The 12,611-nt window shown below is 42.3% G+C and overlaps 1 protein-coding gene across 1 annotated transcript; it reads right to left on the bottom strand.

The window, feature by feature from the left end:
- Positions 1 to 942: 942 nt before the first annotated feature.
- On the bottom strand, positions 943 to 5,374 carry LOC128741716 (transcription factor Sox-19a). The gene has a single exon (XM_053837701.1). The coding sequence runs from the start codon at positions 4,532 to 4,534 to the stop codon at positions 3,134 to 3,136; it is 1,401 nt and encodes a 466-aa protein (XP_053693676.1). The 5' UTR covers positions 4,535 to 5,374; the 3' UTR covers positions 943 to 3,133.
- Positions 5,375 to 12,611: the final 7,237 nt, after the last annotated feature.

Raw genomic sequence — 12,611 nt, 5'->3', positions numbered from 1 at the left:
CCTTAGAGCAAAACTCGAAACTAAACCCTTGCGATTCACTTTCTTATGGAGTAAAAGTTAGAATTGGAACCTAACCAAAACCCAAAAAAATGAATCATCTAACAAGAACAGATTTTCGCTAATGAACCATCTGACGAAACGAGAAAAAAATCACTGCCCAACTGAACCAGCGTTCATCATGCTCGGGTCCTAAATAAAATGTGGGAAAAAGGTAAATATCGCTCATTTGTCATACCGTGGCATCCATTCAGCGCGGTACGAGCACTTAGGAAGATGATCTTTCAGGTCGCGATCAGAAAAGAAACACGCGCGTTCGGACCACTTCAGCATCCATAGCAGCTATCCCAGAATTAGTAGAACGGAGATGCCTCGTAACAAATTGAAGCAAGAGGGCCTTTGAAAACCCCCCGACGGAAACTTGCCGAAGACTTGCTGCGCCCGTCGTCTAACCGATCTGGCTCTAATGAAGTGATTACGGTGAAGACCTCTCGATGCAGATTAATATTATCGTCAGCCTTTCTTCTATCCTTTGTTTCAGCATTTGATTTCGTTGAAATCGAATAAAAAGAAGGATTGGCTAGCGTGATCTAATTTCTTCACGTTTGATTAGTTACAACAATTTACCGACAGCAACAGCAGCAGCGATAAACTATTATTGCCAGTTACGGCGGCGTCCCTTCGGTGAATGGCAATCAAAAGGGATTAACATAATTTTAGTTTAATTTACGATTAAGGTCTAAGCAACAGGTATGACAAAATCGGTCGAGTTCGAAATCTTTCACACATTAATTAGAGAGCGTACTAGAAGCTAGGGGCGAGCTACAGGATAAAAAAAGCTCGAAATAAGTGACGCTTTTCCTTTCATTGCTTGACGGAAATAAAATCACAGATTTCGAGACGATTTTTACGACCTTAAACGAGACTCTTCGGCAATTTCACCCATCAACGCTCAAGGCCCGATCGAGTGAGGTGCCGTTAATGGGCTCATAAAATTGTCACTCGTAAAATTTAGGATCGAATCCAAATCACTCGATTCGATCCCCTGTTGTTTCGATATATATTTTTTTTCTCCTTCACTCATATGGAAAAAATACTCTTCAATGCTTTTCCACCAATCAAAGTTTTGTTGTCTCCAACTGAAGTCTCCGCATCATCTCTGCCATGAGATTTTTAATTAAAATCAGCTTTAGACCTGCCTGCCATTGCACATTTCGAAGGGAACGACCAATTACGGAAGCTTAGCCTGCCACTCGCGCATAAGTCAAAAAATAAAACCCACAACTCATAGTTATAACGAAATCATTACGACCCTCACACTTCTGAACTTCTGCGCCCAAAAATCGCTGACCACCTTTTGAGAAATAAACCATTTCATTGCGGACCAGCCGCACATTCTGCTCCTATTCCTTTTTCACACTAATTAATTATTAAACGCTGGAAAATCGTTTTCAACGAAATAATACTCGAGAAGTTGATATTCCGGTCACCAACAACGGCTGCAGCCTGTATCTTGTAACCGTTGTCATTCACTTTATCGAGCTCGCACTAGAACCGACAACCACCGTCCTGAACTGTCCGAACTCATCCGGTCGAGTGGCTAAACAAAAATCGAAAAAAGTTTCACCACTCGAGGCCCAAATTATTTTGAATGATTTTCAAAAAAAAATCCCTACACTTATCAGAAAGCACCTTCGGTGGTAGCAAGCAGGGTCCTGCCCTGCACTCTGACGCAGGTCTGATGAGTGTACAATGGCCGGTGCAGGTTTTGTTCCAACAACATTGCGAAGTCAAATCGAGAAAATTCAGCTAAACAAATAGCAATTAATTCAATTTACCTGTCAGCTGCTGGCTGATTTTTTCAAGATGATAATTTTCCTGCTTGGTCATTTTCAGAACTTATTTCACGCATTTGCTCGCATTTTTCCTAAGGCTGCTGACAACTTCATCCAACCACCATGGCCGTTCGTCGTCTGTTGATCCAGCAACATTTTCAAGTAGGTATAACTTCGATACGAATGTAAGCGTTTATGTCCTGCCATTTTAATACCTGAAACGTATTGTTCGCCTGTTTTTGACGCTAGAAAACCGTGAGTTTCCGCTTTTACAAAAAATAACTTGCAGCACTACCTCGATTGTTCGATCTAACTATGGCAATTTGGCGATTTCTGACCTTGCTTATGGCAGCATACCAACAAAACAAACTAGAACTTGGCCCTTTTTTCTGGCTAGTGGACTTGAAATTATATATGTACATAGAGATGAATGATTGGTTTAACATTACGCTAAATTTCTGTAGCTTTGTTTCAGTTCTTTTATTGTATGCCTTTATTTTTTTCAGCAAAGAAAAAAGAAATTATTAACAACGACGCTTAAAAGATATATCAATTTAGAAACTAAAAAGGAATAAAAATAATAGCTCAACTTCTTCTAGTAATTGCTAAATAAAGAAATCCAGAAATATAGGGAAATAATCGTGTACTTCGAAAAGCATTAATATCACACAGTGGTTTTCTTCTCTTGGATTGCTCTCGCCACGTTCGAATGACGGGGGCCATCGAAATGTTAACGGGCGCACTTGATACGGGATACGAAATGGGAAATTTTCAAACTTAACAACACATCCGCCAACATCGCGAATGCTATCGAATCGTGAAAGGAAACATTTGAATGGCCAGAAGTTAGATTAAATGATAAAAGAGTAATAAAGTGAAGATTAGAGGGGCGATATGTCCATTAGATGATTAGCTCTATCGGTACTAACACAGTTGCTGATGTGATGAAGTTGATGTCCTAGACTACTGTTGCTGCTGCCGCCACCACTGACATCGACTCCCGGCGGCGATGCTGACGTAGCGTTGAGGTTATGGCCAAGGCTAAGACTGCTACAGCTGGTTCCAGTGCCACCGCCAATTCCGCCACCATTGCTAAGATGATGGTGATGGAGGTGATGGTGGTGATGTCGGTAGGCTGACAGTGGCGATGAAGACGAGGACGAGGACGATTGCGGTGGAGGCGGATGGCCGTGGAATAATGGTGGACCGGTTCCGGTGTTCAGCACCGGCGATAAAGGCGGTGCCAACGCCGCCGGTGAAGATGAGGACGTAGTTTGAAGGCCAACGGAACTGGCCAAATCTCACATGTGCGAGATCGGAGCCATTGTCCGAAGAACTTGCTGTTGCTGGGATTGCAAATCTGGCGATGCACTGTGCTGGTAGTGCTGCATAAGGTTCCGCTGGTGCTCCGTACTTTGCATATCTGGCACATGGTACATGTTGATCAGATGGCTAAGATCCGGCCCGCCGGGTTGGCCGTACTCTCGTTTCATTATGAGATTATTGTTGGTGGATGTGGGACTAGGCGAGACGGGTTCGGACTTCACGCTGGAATCGCTGGGACTATGGCTTTGGCAGGAAAGTTGACTGCCAGGTTGATTTAGACCGTACGGTGATCCTGGCTGCTGCTGGATTGTACTGTAAGGTGATCCGGGCTGCTGAAGGCCGTAAGGAGACGTTTGGCCTCCGGAAACGGTTCCGTACATACCGTAACCAGTTGCGTTCATGTACGAGTTAAGGGAACCCGTCGAAGCCGCATTGTGCATCTGGCCCATATCGTACCGGTGATAATTGCTCATGTAGTGCTGTTGTGATTGGTAAGCTGCTGCAGACGCATCGTGCATCATATACCCATTGGGCATGTAACCATTTGGAGGCATCTGGTACATATCACGATTTGCAGCTGCCGCTGCTGCTGCTTGCTGGGCGGCTGACATTGAACTCGTATTTCGGATGGAGTTTCCTTCACTGGATTGCAAAAGTGAACCCACTCCAAGTGGATACTTTTCCTTGGTCTTGGTCAACGTCTTCGTCTTCCGACGGGGACGGTACTTGTAGTCGGGATGTTCCTTCATATGGACCGCCCGCAGTCGTTTCGCTTCATCTATAAATGGGCGCTTCTCCGTTTCCGAAAGATCCTTCCACTGAGCTCCCAGTCGTTTAGAAATTTCCGAATTATGCATTTTCGGATTGTCCGATGCCATCTTTCTACGCTGTCCACGGGACCACACCATGAAGGCATTCATCGGCCGCTTTACACGATCGGCGTTCTGTTGGGCCGCCTTACTGGTGTTGTTATTGTTGTGATTCACAGCTCCACCCGATCCTAAATGGGTGTGCCCGTGCGTTTGACCACTCGAGGTAATATGATGATTAACAAGTCCCGTCTGCGGCGGCGTCTGCTGTTGGGAACCTTGATTTGGTCCGTTAGGACTTAGCCCCGATCCCGGTTGCAACGGAGAGCCGTGAGGATTGTTATGACTTTGACCGTACGAGCTGCCATTGTTGCTATGAGTCAAATGCTGCTGATGACCGAGATGCTGCGACTGGTGGCCCAGCTGCGATTGGCCAATGTTCATCATACTCAGCGATCCCAACGCACCGTACGGTGACGTCGAATGGCCGTGCAATGATGACGCATGATGCGGCGGCATGGTGGCGTGTAGTATACCGCCTTTCATGTCGGACTCCATGGTCAGCATTTCGTCGGCGGTGCTTTGCCTGTACGTAAACAGTTTGAAGGTCTTCTATTAAAACACTCACACTTGGATTTAATCCTTTAAGCCTGTGGCACCACAAAACGAAACTAGTCTTCCTGTTTCCAACGCGGAAAACAATACATCCAAACACAGACAAAATTCACAAAACATTTAGCATGGTTTTCTTCGCCCACGAACCATCATCATTTTTGTTTACTCTCCTCTTGCATAATTCATTCAATTTTCTAGATGCACCGAGGCCACTGACACTGACTTTTGCTTTAAAGTTGTAACTTTAATTCGAACAATCGCTTCTTTGTTAATTGAAACCTTCACCCCCTTTAGATTTCCACTACTAGTGGCCGGGTTCTATTGTTAGTAGTTTTTCTTTTGTTTAGCTCCACGCTCACTCACTCACTCTCGTCTGCGGGTAGCGACTGCACTGTCTCGCTCTCTATTGTTATGTACCTTTCGGCACTCTATACCCCTTCCGCGAACCGGGTCTGTGCCAATTCAATTGATCGATAGTACAAAAACCGAAATAATCATAATCATTACACAACAACAATACACACACGGAGAGAACAATTCATTGACCATCGGAACGAGCGTACTCGTCGGTCGGGACTTTGTGAGAGCGGAGATTTGCACGTCACTCACTTTCACGGCTAGCAAACGCACGCACCAAAGACGTACGGACAATCGAACTGAACGAACAAAAAATCTACTCTTCACTGGGACTTGAATCCATAACAAATCGAACGCAATTCTTGCACTCCGATTAGACTCCTGAATCACTGATTTTTTCCTCTGCTTGACGATGCACAACGAAACACGCGACCGCCGTCGAACCGTCTACTCTGTTCAAGAAAAAAGGTCTAAAAACTGCCGGCGAGAACGGCCGCAAAAATGCCTCTATACCGCTTCGAATTGAGCACCCTTCTGTTTCACTGTGAGCGCTTGGGAAAACCTGATACTACCCAGCAAACCAAACCAGACACACCAGCAGATTGGTATTTACCCCCACCATTCGGACCGAGCCCGAAGCGGCCGCGCCTGTCGCTACATGGCAAACCAATCACAGCTCAGGCACGCACCCATACAAACGAACGATCAGCTCATAAACACACTGAACTCTAGCATAAGCGCCGTAGTATAGATTGATTAATATGCTGCTCGTGTCAGCGGTCTCTCTCATTACACGCTCTTCCGACTGTAGCAACAGCTACAGCAGCTTGGCACCGACTGTGGAATGCTCACACACATAACTAAAAGCTACACGAACACTGTCGAAGAAAACAGAAAACGGACGAGGTAAACAGGCATAACATGATTTACTTCTCACCGTGCAAAGCAAACTCAAAGCGATGGGCGTGGCTTACACCTCACTTTCGCTCAAATGCTATAAAATTGCGGCGACGTTGCCAAGTTTTCGCTGGCGATGCCATAAAATTTCAAAACGGATGATTTAAGGTCAAATCCGTGTAATGCCATTCCGAATGAAAAAACATCAGAACGTAAAGCGAATAGATCCATCGGAAAATCGAAAAGAGGCATAGAAACCAATATATTTATTGCAATTGGTGTGTGCCTCCGTGTCTGCTCGCCGTCAGCGTTTGTCCATCGATTCTCTAGAGGGGAATCGCATAAGGTTTAGGTGGAATGAAAAATCATTTTATGAATTAATGCTAGCCGTCTATTTTTGCGATCCACTTTCGCCAGTAGGTATCGCCCTCAATCGGCTCGACGGCATATTCCACTTACACTACTACACGTGTTCTAAAACGTTGACTATCACGGGGAGACCTGCTGGAGACGGCCTTTCCCACATCTGGGGCTCGATTCGACACGGAGGATGCGGCGCATACAAAGTGGACACAGAACTAGTTGTTTGAACTTTCTGCCTGAACTCCGAAGTCGCGTACCGAAACGACAAAAACATTTCCATACACGACATTGAGATCCAAGTTATTTTGAATAATAATAATTTTATACGTTTTTCTGCCTAGGCCGTCCCGACTTCGACTTTGTTCCCTGGTCCGTCAGAGTGTACAGGGAAGTCTCGCGTCGTTCTGTCCACGTGATTTAAGGATTCGCATTGTTGCGCCGCTCCGCGAACAGGAGGTAGGAGAAGCAAGGAGCCAGGATTTTGTGTTTGTCTGATTGTGTTGTGATTCATTTTCACTCTGGGTCGTGAATTGGCAGTCAATACCAGGGGAAGAATCCTGTCGGTCGGCGATGTTCCTTCCTTCGTGCTCGCAAACACACACGTAGCGAACTCGGTGTACAAGCAAAGGATTTCAAGTGTTTTGAACTGAATTTGGAATAGGTAGGAACGCTGTCACATCCTTGAGCGTTCCTGACACATTTAAGAGACCTGAGGAATCACGTTTAGTGAGCGAAAGAAAGCGAATTGAATGAATAAATGTACAAAGGAACAAGAGGTACAGGCAAAAAATTTAACAGCGAGTGTTTGCAAACCAAACGAGCGAAGATAGGTGTAATCCTGTTTTCCGGTTTTTCATGTGGCAAATAATGCCAAGAACAGGGTCTAGTTTTGTCCCCTTTTGCTGCGTGGCTGTCTACACATTATTCGGGGAAAGACATGTAGACGCGCCGTGTATCGATGTGGTGCAGGGGGTACAAAACAGGCGGAAAACTCGACAACCTTCGTGAGCCGGATTCCAGAACACAAGCATTTCGAGAAGGGGCGCAAAAAGTGAGACGCAAATTCTAATTTAAAGTTTTGATTAAAGTGCAGTACCACCACCGGTACCCGGTGTACACAGTTTATGGTTTTATCGAAGGAAGAGCAAAATTTCAAGCAGGTACTTCGCCACCGGAGGTAATTATATTGCGCTATTGAAGCTGGTTGAAGCAAGTGCAAGAGCGATCAGTTGGCCCGAATTTTAGGATACTGTGATAATCGAGTCACACTTATTGACTGGTTAAAACTAGTCATGTAAACAATCACGGTTAAACATGTTTCGAACCTATCGAACAGAATAAAAAATATGTTTAAATGTTAATTGTGAGATCATTTAACATTTCAATATTAATAATAGAAAAATTCTCATTAAAAATTTATCCTACTCAAATATATCACGTCTAGACTCTAGTAAAACTTAAGGTTCGAATTATCACAAAAGTAAATAGACAATTCCACGCTCACAGAAATCAATTCCCGAATCTGACCAACCTATTTAAATTTGTGTTGCTATCATCCCATTTCACCGTAGTTAAGCAATAATTCATTCAAATAATTTCTAAACGACGATTTTGTTTTAAACAGGTTGAAACTAGTCAGAACTCTCACACATGTGCACAAACTTCGATTCTGGGTTATTCCAAAAAGTCGGTAGCAAAAGCACTAATGAGAAGGAGAGCAGGCAGAAGCTCACCAGTATGTAATAATGTGAGACCACGAGTGATAGGAAAAAAAGAAACAAAATTAAGTACAGCGCTTGTACTGTTTTCCCCTGAATCCTTGATTGGGGTATTGTTAACTGATTTTTTTTGCAAATCACAATAATTCGCAAAACCAATACTTTAAGAAACAACAATGAAATAACTATATCACAAACCCCCGTTAATGTTATCATCCTAAATCTTTTTAATCTGAACCCCGGGAAAGATTTTCTGCTGCTAAATTATGACCGGATTTTTTTTAATAAACCATAAATACTACTGCAGTCGAAAATTTTAAGGACTGATTTCATAATTTCGAACCAACCGATTCAATGTATTAGCATTATGTTTATTACAATAGCACATACGACTATCTTTGACGTTCCTATCATTTTAGAATACAATCGTATCATTTGGGTTTATAATACAGAGCAAAGCGTTGATTTTTAAAATGCCCGATTAAACACAGCACAGAGTTTGCATTGAATTTGTGTTTCAAATGAAATAAATGAAAACAAATAATGTTTGGAATGTTGCATTCAGAGATATTTGATGTCACATTCGAGAACATTTGAATGATACAAGCGATTCAAAGAAGTTCGAGAGACAGTTGCTGATGATGTCGGTTCTGAAAGACCATCGGCTTTTTTTACTATCGCGGTGTTGTACAATAAGAATTCCTTTAGAAAACACTCAATAAAGAATATTACTGAAGTGTTATGCGTACTTTGAGAGAGAGAATGTTAGGAAAAAACGACCAGAGTTGTTGCAAAAAAACACATGGCTTCTGTAGTACGACAATCTCCAGCGCACATACATGGCACCTCGTACTCGACATTTTGGCCAAAAATCCGACCAATGTCATAGACCAACACCATGCACCGTGCGACTTCATCCTGTTTCCGATACTGAAATTATACTCAGAGAAAACCGTTTCGAGGCCATAGACGAGATAAGAGCGCCCTATTTCCAACAAATTAAGTTACTGGCTATCATTATTTATTTTCGTGTCTACAAAGTCAAACATATTTGAAATAATTTGACGCAAATAATGAACATAAGTAATGAACCCACGCATACTTCTTTAACCGTTGTCGTACGTAACGACAAATCACAAAATAAATTCCGTATCGTAACTTTTAGAGGGGTTAATCATTCTCAAGAAGCATATTGCTTCGAATACGGCAAGTACGTGCATGTTTGGTAAGTGCACGCCTATCTTCCGTGCTCCTTGATCAAAACATGTTGCAGAGTCTTAAGCAGGCCCGATTTTGAGCTTCAATGTATCGACGAATTTCATTACCTGTGCAGGCGGTGTGGCGGTGACCAGAGATCCCAAACATACGAACTCAGTGTTGGAAATAATCATTTTCATCCTTGTTTTTAGCTAAAAATGATGGTAAAATAATCTCAATTTTCTGCAACACTGCCCAAAACGATATTTCTTTCTATAAAACTTTTAGATTTCTCACAGCCTGTCAGTTTTATTTTCGTTTTTTTTTTTCGCATCACTTTTCATTGTTATTTTTTCACAACTTTCTGAAAATATCGCGATTGGATTGGATTTGTTGCACTGATTCCATACGTTGAAAATGATAATGCACGGTTGGTGATTCAATACATTATTGCGACGCTGCTCCTAAAATATGTTAAAAATTGTAGTTGAATTACAGCTTCCATACTCGAATTTGATTACGCAAAATGTGATCCATGTTTCATTATTATTGATAGCAATGCTGACCACAAGTAATTCATCGCGATATCATGGCGATGGAAGTGGCTGACAGTTACAAGACCGACTGCCACTATTTTTCTGTTAAATGTTTTTTTGTATGTATAGAAATTTGAAAAAAAAATCCAAGAGAACTAGATTACAGTGTTTCATGGGAAAATGGGGGATTCGACAACGAATAATGTTTACAAGTAGCTGCAGCCGGCATAGAAACTAGGCCGAACACCTTACCACCATGTGTTTTAGTGAGTTTCTTTTGTTTGTTGGTTATTTTTCGTCCCTTTGCTTTCTATTTTTCGGTTACCTCTACTTCCATTATTAGCAATGATCGTAAAAGGCAGAATATTTAACAAAAAATACAAATTTTCACTAAATTTAAAAAAGTGAAATTTTGTTTACGAAAAAATCGTTTCACTTCTGCAACAGACATACATTCTTACGAATGTAGTTGAAATAGGTAGAGTGAAAAAGAGTGCAAAATTTCATGCTAACGCCTAAAGGCGAAATATTTCCATGCGGTTTGTATCTTCGATAAAAAAGATTACGCATTCTGAAAGAAAGCACAAGATGCTGCCATTACATAGGCAATATTTCAATTTCAGTGAACGCTGTCGATATATTGCAACACTGATACAAACTCATCTACCACTTCAAGTTCATCGTCGTAAGCAGTTGCTGTCCCCGGAAGGTTTTTCCTTCAACCTTTATTTATGACATGTTTGTTTTTCGGGCATTGATTCATATCCCAATCCTTAAGGACCCCGCTTATAATCTAGTAAGATGTCGAAATCGTCTGCAAAATATGGGTGTTGGCTAATCTTGTTGAAAATCATGAATCCGAAATCATTACACTTTCAATAGCGATCTTAAAAACATGCAGGTCCGTCCATCTCCTTGTAGCAAGTCTCCTCTACGCGATTGCAGAGATTCGAGAATCTTCATAAACACGGACGTAGCATAACACTAGTTTCAGAGTAGTTTCGAACAGTCGCACCGGTTTATTCGATAATCCATAGTCGTTCGATTATCTAGATTTAAGAAAGTGCACACCGCATCACGAGCCGTGCTTAAATGTTCTGTTCCGTTCATAGTTAACACGCTTACGACCATTCGGTGCATTTAGTTATAAAGGATTATAGTTATACAGGACGACGCAGTGAGAATAGATGTTCAACGCGTAGTAAATGACTGAAGCATAGCAAGTCGAAACGTCCGCTGAAAACATTTTAGTTCTTATTTCTCACCGAAAAAGTCAACAAGAATTTCACGGTTACCCCAACAATTATAAAGGACTAGCTGATTACCCGATCTCACTCTGTACATCTGTTATTGTAACGAAAATGAAAAAACAAAACCCTTTTTTCATTTTAATGTTTCTACTCTCTTTGTCAGATTCCCTCATTTTGTCCCCCAGCCACTTGTAAATCTGACTTCTTCCCGGTAATCCCTATAAATCGACAAAAACCGTTTTTGAACCTTCCCTTTATTAATGGTCACCCTATCCCCCTTTTCAAAAATCCAGCGACTTGTACAACTGCTATCATTCCAATTGCAAGAGAAATGCGCTTTTACCCATTTGAACCTTTTCCCCTTGTAAGAGCCCATCTCTCTCTCTTTTGTCAACCCCCCTACGCTGATTCTTTTATGCCAAAATACATGTGTTTGACAAACGACGTTTAATGAAAAACAGTTCAGAAGTTCCGGAGCTATGTCAAAACATACATTCATACTCACGTTCTACGGCCCCCTACTTGTCAATTCTTTGCCAGTCAGCTCCCTCTACTGTCACGTAGCTACTAATATATTGGTTTGCTCTTTTTTACCATATATTCCTCTTCACCGGAACCCCGTCTTTTCTCATAGTTATTTGCACAATTGCAAGAGAAACGCATCCCTTTTTACTTAGACCCTTGTTAAGACCCCCCCGCTCCGCCCTTTTGGCAACCTTCCAGTGCTGATTCCCTTATGTCAAGTGTGCCAAGCTTGATGAAAAACCATCCAGGCGTTTCGGAGTTAGGGCCTCCCCTCCCCCTTTTGTCAACCCCTTAAGTTCTGAGTTCCTTATGCCAAGGAACATATATGCCAATTTGATGAAGAAGCGTCCAGGAGTTTCGGAGTTAGGACCTCCCCTCCCCTGTTACGATCCCATCCCCCTGTTATCAACCCCTTCAATTCTGATTTCCTTATGTCAAGGAACATGTATCAGGGTTACCACATGCACAGATTATTCTGTGTTTAACATATATTTGAAAGAAATCGCCTGTACAGAATCTGTATGCATAGAATACAGATTTTTTCCAATTACACAGATTAAACAGATTTTTGAACTTTTACATGAGAGTGAAAGAGACGGGAATATTCAGCAAAACGACTCTCCGTCTCGTTTACTCTCATTGTTTTGCATTGAACAGATTTTCGCACAGATATTTTTCCTCGCTGTACAGATGGCCAGATCTTTCCAACAAAAAAGACAGAATTATATGTGGCATCCCTGGCATGTATGCCAAGTTTGATGAAGAACCGTCCAGGCATTTCGAAGTTATGGCCTCCCCCTGTTACGAACACCCCCCCCCCTCTTATCAACCCCCCAGTGCTGATTCTCTTATATCAATATGTGTGCCAAGTTTGGTGGAGATCGGTCAAGACGTTCTGGAGTTATGGTGGAACATACAAACAAACTCACGCTCACTTTTATATATATATATAGAATATAGATATAGATATAGATATAGATATATAGATTTGTTGGAGCGTGAGTACAGGCCAACAACATCCGGGCTGTAGACGAGAACCTGTCCTGGCGACAGATAAAAGCCATGGCGGGGAACCGTCAGCAGTGGAGATCTCTGATTTTATCCCTTTGTTCTGCCGGACCGGCGGACAAGGACACATAAGTGAGTAAATACGAGTACGGGTCATCCTAAAGCCAGTCTGGTACTG

The sequence above is a fragment of the Sabethes cyaneus genome, chromosome 3 (assembly GCF_943734655.1).
Source record: "Sabethes cyaneus chromosome 3, idSabCyanKW18_F2, whole genome shotgun sequence".
NCBI classification, from domain to species: domain Eukaryota; kingdom Metazoa; phylum Arthropoda; class Insecta; order Diptera; family Culicidae; genus Sabethes; species Sabethes cyaneus.
This window is presented reverse-complemented; position numbering and strand designations above follow the sequence as displayed.